Genomic DNA, 23192 nt, shown 5'->3' with positions numbered 1-23192 from the left:
AATTTATGTTTAACAATCTTATCGATTAAAACACTGTAATAAAAAATAAATAAAATAAATCTAAAACTAAATAGGTAAAGAACTGAAAATAATTTTACAAAAACATCTCTATCGAAAATATAGTTTATAAAAACTGTCATATAGGGAAATTGTTCTATTGACTGTCATACATTTAAATTTCGAGTTGGTTTAGTTTTTATATTCATATATATAATAGCCATTGTGTATTAAAATTATAATAAACGAAAAATAATTTTAAACTCCTTTATTGAGGTAAATTAACAAAAATTATAAGGTAATAATTTAAGGTACAGTATATAATTATATTATGTTCTTTTATTTTTGTTTATACTATTTCGATTTAGTCTGTGACATCCCTCTGCTGGGTGTAGGCTTCTATCTCCATATAGGAGAAGGATTGGAGCTTAATCCACCGCGGTGCTCTACTGCAGGTTGGCGGATATCTTTCCCTGAGTAATGATCGCTATCATGTATTTATGATAACAACCGTTATACATATATTGGAACAACAATTTTTAGACTAATCTTGGAAAAATCACTGCCTGCTCAGAGTATATTGTTGATTTCATATTGTTAGTTACCTACTGTTGTGAGGGAGGGCACAGTAGGAAAAATCCTGCTTAAAATCTGGACAAGCCTGACTGAATAAATAATAAGGATGATGAATTACTTCTTCAAAAAACAATCTTCTACGAATACATGTGCTCCCGAAATCCCAGGATCTTAAAATTCATCGAAAAAAGCAAGAAACGCTGTTCCAGTCACTAACATGTACGCCTGTCGGTATATTAATATGCACATATCTATATTATAGTTTTGTGTTGCAAAAATACATAGTGACGTATTCGTAAGATAATTTTGCATTTCTTATGAATTTGCGTTATCAACCTATCATTTGTTGAGTAGGGCGCACGTTTCCTGTCACAGCATAATAAAATAAAATTTCTCAAAACGTGTTGATATAGATCCACGATAAACAGAAAGGAGCGTTTAGTATAATTAATTTAATTTTTTTTATCCGATTAGGTCGCTAAACGAGCGCACGGCTCACCTGATGGTAAGCGTTTACCGTTGCTTATGTTGAAAAACACGAGAAGTATTCCATATGAACACAACACCACTCAAGAGCAGCATTCTTTAGTGATCTTGTATGAGGTTAAGGTACTTCCCTAGAAGGGCTGCTTGAGATTTTGACGTGATAACGTCTTATAAATCGATGAACACCGGCTGCACGCACGCAAAAGTGTCACGTTCCGCCTGAAGCAGTGCGTGCAAGCGAGAGCGCGGAACAGGTGATAGAGAGGCACGATCGGTCCAAGCGTTGACTTTTGACACATTTATCTCTCTTCTCGCGTGACGTCAGAGAACTAGCAGTTCGAAATAATTCAGTAATAATAATAATTAAATTCAATTAATAAAAGTATGTAATTTTTTAGCAATGTTTAATGACGTTATCACGTAAAACTAACGTCCACAAATCGACTCCACAGACAAGAATTTTTTTTAGAAGGTAAGTGTAGTATAACTTACACTGGTACTGTGTGGCTAAGGTACTAAAGAATATAGCCACCCCCTCTCTTCCCGTGGGTGTCGTATGAGGCGACTAAGGGATAACACAGTTCCGCTACCACCTTGGAATTTAAAAAGCCGACCGGTGGCGGGATAACCATCCAACTGCTGGCTTTGAAATAGGTACACAGGCCGAAGACGGGCAGCAGCGTCTTCGATGCGACGGATCCAGCCCTACGGTCACCAACCCGCCTGCCCAGCGTGGTGACTATAGGCAAAACACATGAGTTCTCGTTATTTTTGGCGTAAACTTATGGAGGCCTATGTCCAGCAGTGGACTGTATAGGCTGTAATGATGAAGTGTAGTATAAATGTTGCTTAAATGTTGCTTTGTATGTATTTGACTCTACCGAAAATATTTTCGTTAATTATTACCAATGTTATCAGAAGAAGATAACATTTAGGTATTAGTCGATAAAACTAAAAACGTAAGAACACAATCAGGATTTACGTTAAATGGTTCTTGGGTTAAATCCTATTTATCTTTCGAGATTAGTTCGACTTAATTAAAAGAACTACGATGTGTGTTGTATAGTAGCTGGCTAGCTGCGTAGTGTGTTATAATTTTTATTAGTAAGCACATTGATTGGTTAATATACATAAATAAAAATGCAACTAGCCTGAAAAAGTATCTGCCTCCGTTCTGCTGTGCCGAGTGCCCGAGCGAAAGAGTAAGTCCGAAACTGCAGGCATGCGCAGATTGCGCGCTAGCTTTATCTCTCTTACTTCCTTACAGAGGATCCACGAAAGAATTTATTAATTCTGGCGGTCCTAATAAGGATTTTGGGAAACTGCTATTGAATTAATGTATTATTGCATTGTCATCGGTCCTTGATGCGTGTGCCAAGTTTCAAATTAATCAAACTTCTGGAAATTGGTGAAAATTGTGCTCAAATATTCCATTTAATACATACAAAGTTCCTTAAGGCCCAAGGAAGGTAAAATAAAATACTTAAAAAAAAAAAATATATTATTAACTTTTGACAGAACGAAGTCTGTCTGGGCAGCTAGTTTTATATAAATCATAATCGTCTGCGTAGAGATCGTTGGGATTTTCGCTTATATCATTATTTGCTTTTATTTTACAAAATTTACTAAGATATTAATTTTAATAATATGGTGTAAAGGACTGCTCTGATAACTAATGTACCAATTTAATTTAATTTAAAAAACGGCTGGACCGATTTTTTTGAAATTTTGTGTGCATATCGGGTAGGTCTGAGAATCGGCCAATATCTATTTTTCATACCCCTAAATGTTAAGGGTAGTCTACCAATATTACATTTTATTTCTCCAAAAGCAGTTACGTAAAGATTTATTGAAGATTACATAAGATTCATAAAGTCATAAAAGTTAATTAAAATCGTCAAGAAAAACAATTTAGTTATGAAACATAATTATAGGCTTTCGCTTTGACCACATGACAATTATAGGCTTTCGATTAAATTAAAAATTATTACAATTGGAACACCCAGTAAAAAGTTATTGCAATTTTCAAGAGTTTCCCTCGATTTCTCTGGGATCCCATCATCAGATCCTGGTTTCCTTATCATAATACTAAACTAGAAATATCTGCTTTCCAACAAAAAAAGAATGATCAAAATCGGTACATCCAGTAAAAAGTTATGCGGTATAATACAACGTAGGTCGACGAAAAAAGCGTCAAGTAAAAACGCATTATTAGATATAACTCGAAAAGTAGTTGTTAGATTTCAAATAAATTTAAATGTGATCAATTGACACACACCACCTTTCGATTAAAAAAAAATTGTCGAAATCGGTCCACACGCTCAAAAGTTCTGACGTAACATACATAAAAAAAAATACAGTCGAATTGAGAACCTCCCCCTTTTTTGGAAGTCGGTTAAAAAAATACAGTTGAATTGAGAACCTCCTCCTTTTTTGGAAGTCGGTTAAAAATAACGAGCCGTTTTCTTTCGTTTCGTTTCTAAATTTATTTGTGTTTCAGCCTTGTTATCCTACCTATTAACCTATACAACATTATATGAAGTTATAATATGAACAATATTTTGCGTTAATATTTAAGATAATTATGTAATTAAAAAAATGGTATATATGTAAGTCTCAAATTATTCTAAATACAGGTTATTGCTAAAGCTATCCAACCTATATAATTTCCTCATGTTCAACATAAGTTATAGGCCCACAGTTCAATAAGTGTTTTGAAATATAAGTACCATCACTATCATACCATCTGTTCTCATTTACTGTTTCATATTGAACGACTTAATATATACGACAAAATATTAAAAATTACTAGCTGACTCGGCAAACGTTGTCTTGCCGCTAAACGGTATTTAAAAATAGGGGTTGGTGGTAGAAGGGTGAAAATTTAGGGTTGTATGTATTTTTCCACGCCAAATCATAATAAAATAGAAAATAAATAATTTATCAAGAAATTAAAAATCAATAAATAGGGGTAGACTACCCTTAACATTTAGGGGGATGAAAAATAGATGTTGTTGAATTTTCAGACCTACCCAATATGCACACAAAATTTCATGAGAATCGGTCAAGCCGTTTCGGAGGAGTTTAACTACAAACACCGCGACACAAGAATTTTGGTATATTAGATATAGTTTGAAAATCAAATGCATCAAAAAATGTAGGTATCGTTTAATGTTAATGAAATGTATAGAATGTATGGAATGTGTGTAAGCGGCGATCATGATATCACGGAAGTCATCAATTCTACGCGATCATATTAATGTCGAACAAAGCAGTTTATACTTAAGCATTAGATCGAATTGTCTATTGTTATAAATATGAATGACTTGCATTTTGTTTTTGTGTTCATGTACCTATTGTGTACCTACAGCAGCGTTGTGTTCCTGTTAGTGAGTAAGGTGACCAGAGTTCCTGGGGGGGATTGGGGATTGGATCGGAAACGCGCTTGCGATGCTTCTGGTGTTGCAGACGTCTATAAGCTACGGTAATCGCTTACCATCAGGTGAGCTGTACGCTTGTTTGCCGATCTAGTTATATACATAGATCAAATAAAAAAAAGTAGATAATGCGCTGCCTTTGTTGTTACTGAAGCCACAAAACTCGGCTCCTTCAAGTAAGCACACGCGCTCACGTACACATATGCATCAAACTACGCTCATTTTCGTTAGTATCTCACGGGGCCTCGTACAGTAACTTTGCCTACTAAATGCCGTTCTTGTGTAATTAAATGGTGCAAAAACAATACCAAAGTGAATAAAGAGTCTGAAGAAATATCGTTTAATGCGTAAGTACATACAAAACTTTATATTTCTTGTTATTCCAAAGTAATATTGAAGTTATTCGAAACTTATAATTTCCATGTCCCAAATGACGTACCGAGGGAGTATTACCTGTAATTCTTATTTCCATTAGCCCAAAATGCGGGTAAGTAAATTGTAGGCAATCATAGAAAAATAATTAAGTAGAAAGTGGACATCATTATTGTTTTTTTTTATCGTGTGATTATATGTTTTACCTAAATTGAAGTCAAGTTAAATATGAATTTTTAACTCGTTCGTTTCTGTTTAAATTTGTGAATTAACTACTCATATTTTACTACTAAATATCATGGTTTTAGGTTTCCAACGAATATTTTAATAGGAGATGAATGGGTAGCTGCTTTATGAATAAGCCGAAATGAACTATAACGACAGCCATCCTCATCTAGTGTGGTTTGTTCAAACCATTTTGATAAAGCTGACATGTACGGTACAAAACGTGGACTTCGCAGAGTTCCATCAAGTACATACTGCTACTTACTACTACGTATTTTAATATTGTACTTTGTTGTTCTAGGACCTACCGGATGAGTCTAAATCAGTTGTTAACCAATATTCAATCTTTGTTATACCTACAAAACATAAACTAAGAGAAAAGTTAAAAAAACAGGAACTTTATTTAAAAAAATGGAAAAATAAAATTAATTCATTACAGCAAAGAGTTAGACGTCTTTAAAACAGGAACTTGCCCCTCAGAGGAATTCATCTATTACTTAAAAACGCAAATTTTCATTGACACAGATTTATATAATTAAATAAATCAAAACATGGCTACAATAGATTTATTTAACAATTTGAATCGAAAAAAGGAGTAAATATATTTAAAACTATAAACAGATTTTTATTTTCACATACCTATTTTACCTATATTAACCCTCCGTTGGTCGCGTGGGGTCTTTGAAAGCCCAGGTGTTACAGAAATGTAAAATGTTAACATTTAAAACCATCTCAGCGATTCAATATTTTGGGTACCCTCCTAATTGGGATTATACTTGCTGCGTATACCCATTAAGTTCAGTTCATGCGTAAGTGGCGTAAAATACAAACGTGTTTTGTGGGTACGGGCTTTGAAAGACCCCACGCGACTAACCGCGTAAGTAAAATTTAATTGATTATTTTAGTTTAGATTTCATTTGTAACATATTTTTATGAATTTTTTTTGTTATTTTAAATTTAATTAACTGGTAAAATGGACGAAGAACAACAACGTCATATATCAAGCTGGTTAGATGATGAAAATACCGATGTTTACGGTGGTAGTAATGATGAAGATGGTGAAGGCGGTATATATCCGGATAAAAGGAGTAAGCATAACACTGATTCTGAGCAGAAATGTGAAGATGAATCTACAAAATAATATGAGGTATCTCGGGACGAACTGCTTGAGAATTGGGAATCTTTGCGTGAGCATCGTCAGGTTCTGGAATCGTTGGACGAACAGCATGTGTTTTTGGAATCGAATAAACAACACATAGATTTGAAAAGTTCGTATAGAGATGATGATGAAGAGCCATTGATAAATATATCGTCACAAAAGTTTTTCATCGTCAAAAAGAGGGAGAGAAATGGGACCTACAAAATAAGTTGCAAATTGATTGATAAATTGCAAAGTGACATAAAAAAAAAGGAAAAATGAGGAAGACACCTTTGCATTCATTGTCCAAGATCATCAGATCGAAAATTCAAATCTGTTTGCCATTATTGTAAGGATAACATATGCCTAACACGTATTAAAACGGTATACACCGACTGTGTCCAAAAAGATAATCGGTAAAAAAATGACTGACTTCAATTGGTAAAAGTTTATGTTTTTTTTTTGTTGGTGTTTTCCAAATTTCACGTAACTGTCTTTGTTATTTTAGTGTTATTGCATGTAGATTTATTAAAAGGAAAAGTTCCTGTATTTAGTTACATTAAAACATTTTTTTTGTGATTGTGATCTCAAGGAGAGAAATTTAGGTTCCTACTTTTAGATTGTAAGTTGAAGGCAGAAATAAAAGAATATTTTTACGTAACTCGTTGTAGTTATATTGTAATTAGGTTAATTACCAATAATTTGCTGAGATAGTTAAGAAAATTTAATTAGATAGTTGTTTTTTAGGCTGATTATTTTTGGGGTCTTGAGAGAACCCACGCGACCAACCGCGTAAACAAAAAATGCGCGACTGACCGAAGGTTAAATAAATTGTTTAATCCCATTTAATACAATATTTAGGGACTTTTTTCAAAAGTGTCAACACTTCACTCACTCACACATATTTAAAAAAGTGGCTTCAGTTTTTTGTTCTAGGTGCGTTATCTATTTTTTTTACTTGATCTATGGTTATATATATATATAACAAAATATTCACACAATAAATTATGTTTTATTTGTATGTCATATGTAGCTATATTATGGTCTAAGGAACAACAAAAATATTATATGTATTAATGAGATAAAAAACGTTTGTGTATATATTTTAAAGTAGGTAATTAAGAAGAGGATTTATACCGTTAGTATTTTTTAATGAAATGAAAATATTTATTTCGCCATAAGGTTATTAGGTACACATACTCAAAGAACATTAAAAAAATTACATACCAAAATTTAAAATAAAAGAGTCACGGTGGCTAGAAATTTCAAAGTTGAAATATTATTAACATTAGGTACATTATTATAACACCTATAAAATCGTAGCGGGTTGCTAAATATTAATAAAATTGATAAAAATAAATATTTTTTTCTCACATACGCTATGTCACTGGTACATACTATTTACATTCCCTTTTTATTTCCTCCTTTCTTCTTACCCACACTTCTCTTTTCTTCTTACCCACACTTCTGTATTAGTTTCGCTTGTGTGCAGTAATGACATATTAAATATTTTTGAATCTGTTTATTGCAGTTCCGCTTTTGTCATGTTTTACAGTTTAGTTTACTACCTTACTTAATTACTTACGCGTAAATAATTTAATTTATAAAATTCAATATTTAAAATTTGCTTTGAAGATAGCGTCAACACAAACAAACAAAACTTTTAGTTTCAATGTTAGTGTCGATTTAAAATAGCGCATTATTTACACAGTATGCATTATTTATGTCATTAGTTTGACCGACAAATGCAAGATATGGCAAGCGATTATCGTAGTAATCATATCAAGTTTGCAAATCTAACCCCACACCCCCTATCAACTCAACGCGTCCTCGGGAACTCTGACTACCTTACTCATTGCAGGAACATATATCTAATTCTGATCTCTATTAGGTAATAGGCTGTGATTCTTTTGAGTGATGCCTTTTTTCCTAGTTCTGTCAAAATATCATTAATTTTTCATTTGTGCTCAAGATAAAAATTAAATGTTTTAAAATGATATTTTTGCGACTAGCATATGTGACTTTTAAATAATTAATATGACTTTAAACATTTGCAATTATGAATAGATAAATGTTATTATAACGCGAATGCACCGGTTTACTATCAGCTTTGTAAGTACGTAATTAGTCTTACATTTGATGATAACTTCGCCATATTAAATTTATAAATAAAGTAATTTTTCACATGTTTTACGTAAATCATAAATTAACTTTTGTCAATCATATTTGAGATTATTTTAATTATTGACGTTATATATAATTATAGGTTTATATACAATTGAAGTTGGACACAGTAGGATATATATAGCCCAAATTTTGAGCAGTCCTGCTCGGAAAGTGTTTCAAGAGGAGATCACAGCCTCGTACTTTAGCAAATTTTGAGCAGTCCTCCTGGCAAAATGTGTCTGTGGAGAGCTGTAATGTTGTTAAGTAGCGTGTTCCCGTGGAGAGTAAGGCAGCCAGAGCTCCTGAGGGTGCGCTGTATCGACAACGGAGGTGGGGTCAGCAACGCACTTGTTTCTTGGTGGCACTGCAGTTGTCCATTAGCTATACAATGTTTTTGGTCTCTTTTTAGAACGATGAACAAACCTTTTTACACGTACATTACGTTATGTTCATATTTATAGCGATATATAGTCATTTATACTCTATTTAAAAGGAAATAATCTGTCAGTCTGTGTCTAAACGCCGTCCAGTAGCGACGCATTGGAGTATAAAGTTTAAATGAATTAAAAAAAGTTCTTATATTAGAAAGTAAGTAATTTAATTATATTTTCTAGTAACTAGCTGTACCCTGAGCGCGTTGCTATGCTTTTTTTTTGGTCGTACCAACTCAGGAACCATTGTGGCACAACACTTTGCTAAAGATCACGACATAATAAAATGCATAGTTTACGATTCTACAAAGGACATACAGACAAACGTTCATTTTTGTATAAGAAATCAAATACTAAACTTCAACATTCATATAACTAATATTCAAAATTAAAATCAATACAATTATTATTTATAATTTATTTAAAAATTAAGTGAAATTTGAAATATTTGATTTAAATACATTCGTTGAACGAAATCATTAGGAAAAACCTTACAAAATATTGTTAAATAATAATGCCAATAAATATCTCTTTAAGCTTTATAAAATGTAATTATTATCCTAATATGGCGAAAATATATTGTTAATTAGACTATTTTTTTGTAATGGTTATAACTAAGGTGAGTAATTAGTAACATTTTAAAATTACAATAAAACCATTATCTCCCTAATTATTAATTAATATAATGGTTAAATAATTAATTTTAAAATAACTAAAAATGATATTGCTATATAATCTTATACTGATTTTCACATAAATTTAGTCTTAGTACAGCTGTGCCCGCGACTTCGTCCGCGTGGAATTTAACAAAATAGATATTTTTCAGTTGGCATAGTTATAAAATAAATAAATTTATAAAATAAAAGTAGCCTAAGTTACTCCGTAATATATTAGCTACCTGCCAGAAAAAGTCCCGTAAAAATCGATCCAGCCGTTTCAGAGATTAACTGGAACAAACAGATAGACAGGCAGACAAAAATTGCAAAAAATATTATTTTGGTATGTGCTATGTATATATCCATGTGCATTTAGTAAGAAGCGGTTATTTTAATATTACAAACAAACACTCCAATTTTATTTATTTCTATAGATGTATAGATGTGTATTATATATATATAATACTGCTACTGTCTAGTACTAGTCTGCTGTTACCTGTAACACAAGCATTAAGTTGCTTACCATAGGAACAGACGACCGTGTATGTATGTTATAAGATATCTATTTATATAAATTAATGAGTTGTGCTAAAGCTTGTATTAAATATGTGATTGTACGCTTTTATATATTTCGAACCGATAATAGATAGTTGTTAAATATGCTTCTCTTTTTTATTTTTACGTTTACTTACTAGGATTTGCGCTATGATATTGTCGCACAACTTGAACTATTAAAAAAAACTTTCGAAATAATAATAATAATAAAAAAAGTTAATACACATACACGGTCATCTGTTCGTAAGACAAGCAAGTTAATGCTTGTGTTACATGTAACAGCCGACTGTAGTGAGTACTATTAATAGCCAGACTTAGAGTGAGTATCAACTCAAAATCCTTGGGACAGAAAGCAGGATCACTACAGACTGCGTAAACGTGATAGTCTTTTTCAGAAAAACCTTAATATAAATATATGGATTCCAGAACGAAAATGAAATGTGACTGCGATTACATCCTGTCTAACGAAGATTGGGATCCCCACTATCAGAACTGTAGCACAATATGGAACAAAAACTACGGCACGCCATCTCCCAAGTAAGTATAAAATATTTTAGGATTATATATTGCATTTAGAAGTATTTTAAAAATCAATTTTGCACTCGAATATCCGTATTCGTATAGTTTCGGCAAGTTTTTAATGGTTGCATTGTAGCTACATAACAATTTTATAACGTTTTCATGGCGCAGTAATAAAATACTTTTAAAATGAATAAAAGGATTCTTTATCTCTCTTAATAGTAAGTCAAATACTTATTCAAATTATAACAAAGATTCGTAAAAAAGCTTGTGTGTCTTATTAGGATTCAGTACATCTCTAATATCAAATGATCATTGTGTCATGATTGCATCTATGACGCTTATGTCCCCTATTGTAAATTTAATTCAGATCATGATCGCGTTAATATCAATTTGCGTCCCTTTCCACATATTCTTATCACCGATCGCAAGGAGTCATAGAATAAAATGCAAACCATCCATACTATAAACACTGTTATTTAACATAAAAAGAAGTTATTATAAATTTCCTTTAAGAGTTACTTGGTTAATTAGTGATGTAATTTTTTTTGTTATTTAAAGTTTTATTAACTTAAAACTTTCGATACAGTTGAAAGAACCTCGAAACTCTAACAAAAGAAAGTTATTTCTTCTTTTTGACTCACGAGCCATACTATGAAATTGCTACTGATTTTGTTCAAAACAGTCTTCCCGGCCTATTTATGATACTTGGCAAGGATTCTTTTATACGAGAGAAAAATACGAAAAACAGATCTAACTTTGAATATTTCCAATAAAAAATAAATAAATATAAAGTCGTTTTATTTTGTGAAACATTTGTTACAGTAATTGGTAATTAATAAAAAAAATAATATTTCATTATAGAAATGCGGATGGAACATTTAATTTGACAAACAAACATCTCGAACAACTGGACGTCGATATTTTATACCATTTGGGCTTAGACAATAAAAATTATGACTTGCCGAAAATGTTTGGAGACGTCAAGGTAAAATAAAATCACTTACTTAAACAAATACAATTTTTCAGACGCTTCTGCTGAGTATTGGAACCTCAACTCTCTCATTATTTTATGATTCTACTAGCGACCTGCCCCGGCATCGCACGATAGCGAAAACTATCAGTGTTCTTCTACTATATTATGCATGTATTATATATATAAACCTTCCTCTGGAATCACTCTATTTAGACAGCGGGAAGCGACTTTGTTTTATAATCACTATGTAATGATATGCAATATATTATGATTATGATATCTAAATAAATACATACATACAAATAATGTATTAGATGATTATGTAGGTCAAACTTGATTATTAATTATTTATTACGATGCTACAAACATCCTTTGAGAGTTGTTTTTATAATCTGCATTACTAACTACGCTAATACTTGCTAAACATATGCGTGACTTCTTCTACTTACAACACATTATATATACTTATACGAGTATAAAAGTCTATTTTCTTATACCAAAAGAATGCTAAACAAGTGTACGGTCCGTCTGATGCGACTACCGTAGTGTATAGACACCTGTAACACTTTCCCAGACTCTTACTGGCTACCTTACTCACCACAAGAATACTACTGTAATTGAATAAGATATCTTAAAATTAAAGCAGCCGACCTTAATACAGTACGGACACTCAAAATACTTCTACTTTCAAATAGTGTTTTATTTTTGTGGTGAATAAGGTAGGGGGACCTCTTCGGGGCTCGGGGTACAGTTGGCAACAGACTTGCAATGCTTCCAGTGCTGCAGGTGTCTACAGGATACCCAATAAGATGGACAATATGCTTGTTTGGCAGTTTCGTAGTTATGGATGAAAAAAATATTACGTTTTCGTTAATTATTATTTTTAATTCTCGATATTTCGATACATTATTAGGATAGCAAATTATATTAAATTAATTTTTTTTTAATTAACTTCTCCAAATTACTAGTCTTGATGAGATCGTACGTAGTCTTGCGATAAGACTGTGTTTTTTGTTTGTACAATGAAGAGTACATCTTATCTATCTACATAAATAAAAATGAATGTTGCTAAGCGCATAATTTTAATGTTCTTTAAGGTCCAAGGAAGGCAGGTATATTTAAAAAATAAAAAAATAAAATTACTATTAACTTTTGACAGAATTAAGTCTGTCTGGGTAGCCAGTAAATAAATAAATGTATAAATTATTGGAGAGTATAGATGGAGTTTTATTTTAAGTTTTTTTTTTTACAGGATTTATTCAATATTGTTATTTTTTATTTATTTCAGTTCGTATGTATGGGTGGCACTAAATACAGAATGAAGGAATTTGCTTCTTATGTTGCCAAGGCTTTAAATATAGAATGCAAAGACCCTGTCAATTTAACTAAGCATTCTCATCGATACGCCATGTACAAAGTGGGACCGATTATTTCTGTTAACGTAAGTTCCTCTTGTATTATTTTGCTTTCAATTTGTTCTTAACTTCCAAATAAATTATAGTTAAAAAAAAAAAAACAAAAAAACACGCTTTTATAGCTAATCGAACTAAAAAGTAGAAAATAATTTTTAATTACAAAGAGTTTATATTACAGTAGTAGAAGATCGAATAATCAATCATAATTAATTATTTCAAAATAAAATTATAATAAAATTTAAGTTCTGAAAAGAATAATTCAATTCAGAGTAAAGCAAGATTTTTTAAATACAGACAGTTTTATAACCAAGATTTTTTATTGACGAAATCATTTATCTTACGAAAAATATTTTAAGCTGACGGCTAAAACTTACAAACAAAATAATACAATACAAAAAATGCTTTAATTCTCTAATAACTAAATACTCGTATGTCCATGTCAAACAATATTGGAACAAATAAAGGTAGTGGAGTGTAATTCTAGCGTTTCTGGTAATTGTATAGTAATATGTATTACAATATATCCTCTTTTAATTTGTCAGTATAAAAAAAACTAAGCAACTTGCAACTTTGCAATGCATTATAGTTAGAACATAAATAATAAAAAATAAAAAATAAAAAGCCTTTATTCCGACATTAGATTTACAATTATGTATACATGTATATGACATAGTAAAATTATTCACGCATATGGTGTTTCTTAACTTTCTGTAAGTCCGTTTACCAAATGAATTCCAACCTATTCCATTCTAATTTCTCTCTGGCCACCCTACACCATCTTATGCCTGCAACTTGTTTGATATCATCGTCCCACCTTTTTTGTTGTCTACCCCTTTTTCTTTTACCCTCCCTTGGGTACCATTGTGTAACTATTTTGCCCCACTTGTCCTTTCCTCTGATCATGTGTCCCGAACACTTCCATTTTAGTCTTTTTATTTTTAGGGCTACGTCCCCCCTGTATCCTGGTCTTTTTCTAATCTCGATATTTCGTTTTCTTTCCCCCATTTTTACTCCTATCATACTTATCTCCATTGCTCGTTGGCTTATGGCAATTCTGTCCAGTGTATTTTTTGTTATGGCCCATGTTTGGCTGCCATACATTAACATTGGTAAGATACAGGTATTAAAAAGTTTGCTTTTTATTGTTATGTGTACATTTTTGTCTTTCATTGCTTCTTCAAGATCCCAATACCTTTTCCAACTATTTGCTATCCTTCTTTCGATTTCTTTGTTTATATTATCATTACGCGATATTAGCTGTCCGAGGTATATATATTCATCTACATAACTGATTTGTGACTCACCTACATTTATACTGCTTTTATATCCATTGCTCATATTTTTTTATTATTATAACATAACGAATTATAAAGTAATGTTTTTTTTAACATCTTCAGCATGGAATTGGTATACCATCAATGTCTGTACTGCTACAGGAAGTTATAAAATTATTGAGCTATGCGAAAGCTAAAGATCCTATAATATTCAGAATAGGTACGTGTGGTGGTTTGGATATACCACCAGGATCTGTGGTGATTTCATCGTATGCTCTCAACGGGACTTTGGAGAAAACTTACGATGTTGTAAGTATACATAGGTAGTATTTTTAAACGGTTTTATTTAGCTTGACCGTTCGTTTCAATCGAATCGTTGGGCGTAGCGTATCCAGAGTAAGCATTATAATAGAAATTTCACGTGCCCAACAATTTTTATGTTTGTCTGATCAATACCCCAAATTGATGAGAAGATTGGTGCGATCTGGTAGCTAGTACTTGCCGAATTATCTTTTAGTACATAACCTAACTATAACATAACATAACAATACACTTTATTGTACACCAATACAGAAACAATACATATCAGATTTATCTCAACAGAGCATCATATCATTTTTATTGTAATAAAACATTTTTGTTTAACATACAAATAAATTAGTTTATTACTACTGTACTGTATGGCTACGGTACTAAAGAATATAGCCACGCCCTCTCTTCCCGTGGGTATCGTATGAGGTGACTAAGGGATAACACAGTTCCGCTACCACCTTGAAACTTAAAAAGCCAACCGTGGCGGGATAACCATCCAACTGCTGGCTTTGAAATACACAGGCCGAAGACGGGCAGCAGCGTCTTCGGTGCGACAAAGCCAGCCCAGCGGTCACCAACCCGCCTGCCCAGCGTGGTGACTATGGGCAAAACACATGAGTTCACGTTCTTTTTGGCGTAAACTTGTGGAGGCCTATGTCCAGCAGTGGACTGTATAGGCTGAAATGATGAAACGTTAATGTCTCTGTCAAAAAGTTGTAGCCTTTATTCTACAACAGATGTAAATATTAGTACTAATAATGCTTAGTATTGATTGTGCATTAGTTAATAGCTATAAATTACAGCCCGTGTTAGGAGAAATGAGAAAGATTCCATCGTTCTTTGATAATCGTTTGAATCAAGAGATACTTCACGTTGCATCTGAGGTGAAGGGCTTTACAACTTTTATCGGCGGAACAATGGCGGCTGATGATTTTTATAGAGGTATGTATGTTTACACACGTGTAAATAGAATAAATTAGAAACTTTTTATTTATTAAATAGAAGTTATATTAGACGCAGTTTAGGCATACTTGAACAGTGCACAGTGGTCACTTAGACCGAATATAAAATCATCATATCAAAAATTTCGATCTAGCGAGTAGATCGTTCCATAGCTTAATTGGCTAGAGCACCGACACGGTCAGTCGGCGATGCAGGTTCGGTCCCCGCTGGAACGGTCGATTTTTAATATGTATTAAAAAAATTGTTTAGAATTTCCTAATGTGTGGGTAACACAAAAATAAAATCATACAAATTGAAGAGTGGAGTTTAGAAATGTCGAGTTTTTGTAATTATATTTTTGTCCTCATTACGCTTCAGCCTATAATATCTCATTGCTGGGCATAGACTTCTTTCCCCATGTAGGAAAAGGATCAGAGCTTAATCCACCACGCTGATCAAATGCGGGTTGGCGGATATATTATATATATAGCGTTTCTGTGCTAAATATTGTTGACGTAATGTCTTTTTTGACGTATAAAAATATTGCATAGTTAATTAAAATTGTCTTTTAAATATATTAATTAAATGGTGCCAGGTCAAGGCCGTCTCGATGGACCTTTCTGCGATTACACAGAAGAAGATAAATTATCGTTCATCAATAAATTAGTGAAAATGGGTGTTAAGAACATAGAAATGGAGGCGACCGCTTTTGCGGCTATGACTAGAGAAGCTGGCTTGAGATCGGCGGATATTTGTGTAACGTTTGTTAACAGATTAAAAGGAGATCAGGTATAGGATATTTTAACTGATTCCTTTACCAGCTTTCTACTATTCTACAGGTGGAGCGATCGTTTCGTGAATTCCTTGATTTTAGCTGTTCAGTCACATTTTTTTCCTTAAAAATATAGCTTATATCACTCAGTTATAAAGGTAGCATTCTACTGCTGGAAGAATTCCTAATCAGTCCAGTAGTTTGTAAGTTTATCGTTTATAAATAAAAAAGTAATCAAATCTTTCCTACTCATTATAGTAAAGTTTAGGACAGTCGAAACCGCAACGAAAACGGAACAACCGGATACAGAAAGTTGCGTGCGAAGGGTAGAAAAACATAAGTGTAATTATTCATATTCGAAGTAGAATTTTATCGAGTTATATCATCTTTACATAATAATTGTAGGTAACAAACTGCAAGGAAAACGCACGCTAAGCTTGTGAATTACCGGGTATTGCGGTTGCTCTAACATTTTGCAGATGCTGATAATATCTTGAGCAATTCAACGTTCCGAATCTGCTTTTAGACAATTAAATAATCTATAAAAAAAGTATCTAACAGATAAAAGTTTTGTAATGTTTATTCTATTCTAACTTTAAACATCACTTTGGTCGTATATGTTCATAAACTTTGAAACAAAAGTTAAAGTTAATTTCTCATATATCTTCCTAGTTAAATATTTTATTTAGATTTTATTTACAGGTTACTCCTACTAAAGCTCAGTTGCTTGAGTGGCAAGAGAGACCAATGCTGGTGGTTACGAAGTATATTTCCAAATACTACGAGAGACTATCCAAGTGATAAGATATTTTTAATGAATATTTAAAATCAACTACATATTAAAAGTTTGTTTTAACTATGTCTTTCGTTTCGTTTAATTTACATCATATAATAGTAACCATATCATACTATTTTTTTTCTTGTTTTGTTTTCATTAAGGTCTGGTGAAAATATACTTAAAAAATTAAGATTTTGTACTCCTACTCTATTCATATTATTAATAAAACTTTCATAAATATTCAGTAAATGCGCCTTATTTATATTATATATACCTTTCCAACTAATATTACCTTATAAATGAGTGGAGTTGACAGCGGAACAACTTAACTCAACTGAGGAACAACTAGCCCCTTTGTGGGACGAGTTGTTCCTTGTCGACTTGTTACAGTAAAATTATCGAGAGTCAAAAGATATTATTATTTCAATGAATTTGACTATAAAATTTGAATCAAGTATAAAATCTGCATCTATTTATATAGGAATCATAGATTATAAAGCTTTCTATCACATTCATATTGTGTCCTACTCCAAAATCGGAGATTGAACCCCAGCCTCCCTTACCATTTACAGCGGAATAATTATAAATAATATTTATTTATTTCATAAAATATTTATATATCAGATTGACATTTTTTATATCACTCGGGTAGAAAACAAGCTTACAGGCTGTTTAATGGTAAGAGGTTACCGTAGTCTTGCAATACTGCTGTCAGAACAGAGCATCCCTAGAAAACCTAGCTTCCTAGTATTCTTTAACAGTGATCTTCTACAAGGTTGACGCACTTTCCCAGTTGGGCGCTTCAGGTTTTGAGTAGAATATTTGCTGTTGTTGTATACTGCTTTGTTCTACTTCAATTATATAAAAAAAGAAACGGTAATTGTGAAGATACAAAAACCTAAGATTTATGCCATTATAGCAAATTTGATAAAGCAAATTTACGGCTTGTATAAAGATATGAATGAGTACTATACACTATACACAATTAATGGTTAGTTAATATTAGTGATGTGCCGGATCGTCAAAAATGTATATCCGCGGATACTGATCCGGATAAGGATATTTAGTGTCAAGATCCACGGATAACGGATACGAATCTTTATGTACTCACTCAATCAGTATCAGCGCGTGACCTTAAAACGATAGTTGAAGTCGACGATAGGAACGATGTAAGTCTTGCCCGTTCCGTCGCACTAATGGATGACCTGCTCAAAATTTTGCAATAAATGAACAAATCCAACGGAAAATTGGATAAACGAGGCTGGGGAAGCGGCAAAAAAAAAAAAAAAAACTAGCGTTGAGATGAACTACAAACACTTCAACCTATTCAACTCTTTTCTAAAGGAGTAAGTAATAAATGTATTTGATTGATATGATTATTTCAGTAAATAAAAAGAGGTTTCATTGTGCTGCCATGCTGAATTTAAATTTACTATTTCTTAATGGTACATATATATCAATTGAAGAACTGCAACAACATGGAGCAGATCTGGCTGATAATACATACGAGACTTAAACACTATTACAGGAACTACGTTTTTAAAGAGCAAATAAAAGCGGACCCACTTTTATTTGGTGATATAGAAAACACTAACGGTTTCTATTTCTTGCAACAGATCTCTTGAAACAGCACTGGACTGTATTCTTTCTGGAAGTTTTTCATAAGTCCAAATGTCCATCAATTAGTGGACATCTGATGGCTAAAATGATGGGAATGATACAGGTAAAGACAAATATATTTGAGTAGGGGGCGGCATTTTTCAGTCTTTTCCCCGCCCATAAAAATGAAGATCCGGGACTGATAACTTATACTTCCCTTGTGAGATTATGAAGGCCCGTACAACTTTTTCATTTGCAGAAAATGATAGTACGTTTCTAGAATATGTACTTCTAATTATATGATCCTAATTGACATGTTATTAGCATTTTATTAATTAATGGCTTCATGTATCTTTATTTCAAGATTCACAGATCCATTAAAACGGTGTAAAATTACAAATTACGTGAAACGGTATTTACGAAAATTACAATTTTGAGTGTTTACAAAGGCCTATCCATACTCCTTGTTACGCCCTCATTAAGATACGCCTAAAGCTTTTTTTTATGAATGCTGAAAACTTGAACACACAATGAGATTCTTTTTCAATAATTTGAAATTTATTTTGGCGAGATTTAAAATGTTTGTTGAACCATTTTCTACTTTCTTCGTTATATACTGATATTGCTCTATTTTTTGGACGCGAAAGCCAGTTAGCGGTCAGTAGACAGGTAAGTTCCACATTTTTTTCTACAAGTCAATCGCAATAAACTTTGTGAAATATTAATTAAACTAGCTGCTGCCCGCGACGTCGTCTGCGTGAACGCTATACAGCACCAAAAATACCCACGATTATACCTTCTAAAATAACATTCATTTAATTTCATCGTCATTTTTGAATTTAAAGTTATATTTAATTTGAAGAAAGTAATTACTATAGTTAAAGTGAAGTTAGTACCGATTCGGAATGTAGATTCTCTAGAGAAGAATAAGAGAAGAAGAAGAAACTCTACAGTTATTCTTTAAAAAAAAACTGTCGCAAAAGATCGAAATCGAACCCAACAACATCAATCGAACATAACTATCTATGTACTAGTTGACCCCGCAAACGTTGTTTTGCCATATATGTTATTAACCCCCTTTATCCTTCCTCCTTATAACTTAGGGGTATGAAAAATATATATTGGCCGATTCTCAGACCTACCCGATATGCACACAAATTTTAATAAAAAATCGGTCCAACCGTTTCGGAGGAGTATTGTAAATAACATTGTGACACGAGAATTTTATATTATAAGATTAATACGTGAAGCAAAAACTTTGTACCCTTTTTACGAAATTTGCGGATGGAGGAGAATGAAATTTCATATAGAGAAGGAGTGCAGAATGTTAATTTTTTTTAAACTGTGCATAAAAATACATTAAATCAATAAAAAAAAATTACACACACTACCATGCACTTATTTGACAAACACACACTCACACGCATATAATAATCTTTTGTTGATTGTCAGTCCGTAGTCGAATTGAATTTTTTTTAAAAAAGGTTATTTATTTTCATAGTTTTTTCGTTTTCATGAATTAAAATATTTAATTATCGTCGAATTTCGACCTCCGGGCGACCACTAGTATGAAAAAATGCGCACGGGAATCAGTCTACAATCGATCTGTCACTGGACTGGATTGAATCCATTATTATGGAAACAATATGCACACAGCGCCGTGTCATGTCTCATTAGCCATTGCGCGCATGAGTAGATTTATATTATTGCGATCTACGCGATATATTTAGAAACAATTACTTTCTTTAAAAAATAGCGTGTGGTGTCGTACGACACCAAATAGGAACGAAGTTCCTTATTATAAAATATTAATTTCTAATTAAGTTCTATTTGAGGTATAAAGAAAATAAGTATTCGGGTATACATTTTTTATTATGTTTTTTTATCGATAAAAAAAATTCAATACAAAATTATCTCAATGTTTTATTCACAATGATTTATAAAAATATGTAATAATTATCGAATGATATAATAATAATAATAATAATAAACTGCAATAATAATAACAGTTATGACGTAGACTATACATTAGACACTGTATAGCCATCATACATAGACTATATAAAAATCTTACGTTTTTTTTAACGTTACGGACGTTTTTTGCTGGCTAGGATACCCCTCCGCAACCCCCCCATAAGGAAGTTCGTTCCAACAAAGCACATTTAGAAACACACAAAAATATTTGTTTTTGCATGTTGGTACTAAGTATACTCCTTAAATATTCATTGAAAAGTAGTTGACCTGACGAACTTCGGTTCGCTATATTTTATTCCACAAATATAACAGTTTTTTTATTACGAACCTTGTCTAGGCAATAATAATACCAATAAAAAATACAATATAGTGCCTTCGTTCAAAGTTATGCACGTAAGTACCTACACGTTTCAGGTAAGCATCGTAATAATCCTACTAATAATATAAATGCGAATGTTTGTGAGGATGGATATATATGACTACTGGACCGATTTTAGTGAAACTTTATACGTAGATAATACTTTACCGCAGATCTAGAATAACACATAGGCTACTTTTTGTCCCGACACTCCCATGGGATCGGAAATTAGGCGGGTGAAACCACGTAGCGCAGCTAGTTTATATATATTGTTACTAATTGGTCGAGCGCGCGTGTTACTCTCTATAGCATATATATATATATAGCAACACATATATTTATAGCAAGGACTCTTTATAGCATTTTTATTGCAAATTTTTTGTTATCTGAAACATAATTGTTTTATTTTAACCTTGGGTTAAATATAAATAAACAGTGGACAACAAAACACAGTGACAAACAAACCCGCAGTGGAGTAGCGCAGCCTGCTGGATTAATCTCCAAACTTTCTCCTACATGATGAAAGAGGCCTGTACCCAGCAGGGGGATGTAACGGGCTGAATTGTGTTTGTAATCGTAAATAATTACTCAGTAATAATGATAAGGCTATGATATAAATATTTCACTACAATATGTCCTTAAGACTCTTAAAAGTAATAGATACTTCATAAATTAATAAATATTGTTCGATAAAATAGTCGATTAAAATGTATGAGAAAAAATGAGATAAAGGTTTTGTATAGGATTCAGAAATTAAAAAATAAACAATTAATTTAATGCGTAATAAGTGTGAAGCTTTTATTTCAGTACCCCAGTCTTTTACAGAAATCTTTGATGAGCATTCTGATAGCTTACGAAGCAAGTAAACCTCAGGGATTTATTTTATCCACAACATTTTTCTTACGGGGCACATCTTGGTTTTTATTTTTTTGGGTACGTAAAGCATTTAACCGTGTAATGGAGTAATATTAATTTAAACCAAATTCTAGGGGTGTCGAAAGCCTTATATAAAAATGGACTTTTGTTTTTCGCCCCTAGATAACTTTTAGGTAATGTTTGTTTATCGTCAAAAGGGTCTTAATTCACCATAGCTCTAGTTGTATAAGCAGCAATCAGACTTCTTGGAAAGCTAAATATTTCTAGGCATTTATCTTAGGTTCAATCTCAGTTTTGGGAAGATTCTGAGGTAAAACAACTGACCATAAAGTCTTTATTCTAATTATAATAAAAACCTATTTAGAGTAACTCTGAGCTGTAACAAAAAAAAAATACAGTTACATCGTCATAGGTAGTCTATAAAACAGTAAATTTAATACCCATTAGTAAGTATAACTAAAAAAAATACTTTTATTGAGAATTTGGAGCAGCCCGACTTGGTAAGTACCTCGACCTTTCAGAAGATCACAGCTAAATAATACTGCTTTCAAGCAGTTTTGTGTTCCTGTGGTAAGTATAGTAACTAGAGCTAATGGGGAGGTTTGGAGTTCAGATCGGCAACGCGCTTTCTATTCTTCTGTTGTTGTAAGCTAGAGTTATCGCTTACCATCATGTGAGCTATACGCTTGTTTGTCGACCAAGTTGTGTAAAGTAAGTACTCGTGAAATCATGATCAAATTTATTTCTTTCTTTCGATTGAAAAACGAATCATCAAAATCTCTACACCCAGTAAAATATTATAAGAGAGTCACATAAAATTATTACAGCCTATACAGTCCACTGCTGGACATAGGCCTCCACAAGTTTACGCCAAAAATAACGTGAACTCGTGTGTTTTGCCCACAGTCACCACGCTGGGCAGGCGGGTTGGTGACCGCAGTACTGGCTTTGTCGCACCGAAGACGCTGCTGCCCGTCTTCGGCCTGTGTATTTCAAAGCCAGCAGTTGGATGGTTATCCCGCCATCGGTCGGCTTCTTAAGTTCCAAGGTGGTTGTGGAACTTTGTTATCCCTTAGTCGCCTCTTACGACACCCACGGGAAGAGAGGGGGTGGCTAAATTCTTTAGTGCCGTAGCCACACAGCACACACACACCACACACACAGCCAGCAGCAGAGTCACATAAAAATATACCGTCAAATTGAAAACCTCATTTTTTGAAGTCAATTAAAAAGAACACAGTACTTGTATTATGCTAAATAAAAGTGTTTTGTTTCAAAGTAATACGAATTTCTATGAAATCGTAGAAATAATGTTACATTTTACGATAAAATTATTTCATATTGAGTCTGTTGCTTTT

At 32.6% G+C, this 23192-nt stretch overlaps 1 protein-coding gene across 1 annotated transcript; it reads left to right on the top strand.

Annotated features, from left to right (window-relative positions):
- Positions 1-8888: 8888 nt before the first annotated feature.
- On the top strand, positions 8889-17111 carry LOC123664519 (uridine and thymidine phosphorylase-like). The gene is made up of 8 exons (XM_045599056.1): positions 8889-8985; positions 10466-10576; positions 11423-11546; positions 12823-12975; positions 14347-14532; positions 15339-15477; positions 16073-16266; positions 16952-17111. Exons 2-8 carry the CDS (start codon positions 10473-10475, stop codon positions 17048-17050), a joined length of 999 nt encoding a protein of 332 aa, XP_045455012.1. The 5' UTR covers positions 8889-8985; positions 10466-10472; the 3' UTR covers positions 17051-17111.
- Positions 17112-23192: the final 6081 nt, after the last annotated feature.

The sequence above is a fragment of the Melitaea cinxia genome, chromosome 22, assembly GCF_905220565.1.
Source record: "Melitaea cinxia chromosome 22, ilMelCinx1.1, whole genome shotgun sequence".
NCBI lineage: Eukaryota > Metazoa > Arthropoda > Insecta > Lepidoptera > Nymphalidae > Melitaea > Melitaea cinxia.
The sequence above is the reverse complement of the archived record's forward strand: the minus strand, read 5'-3'. Positions and strand labels throughout refer to the sequence as shown.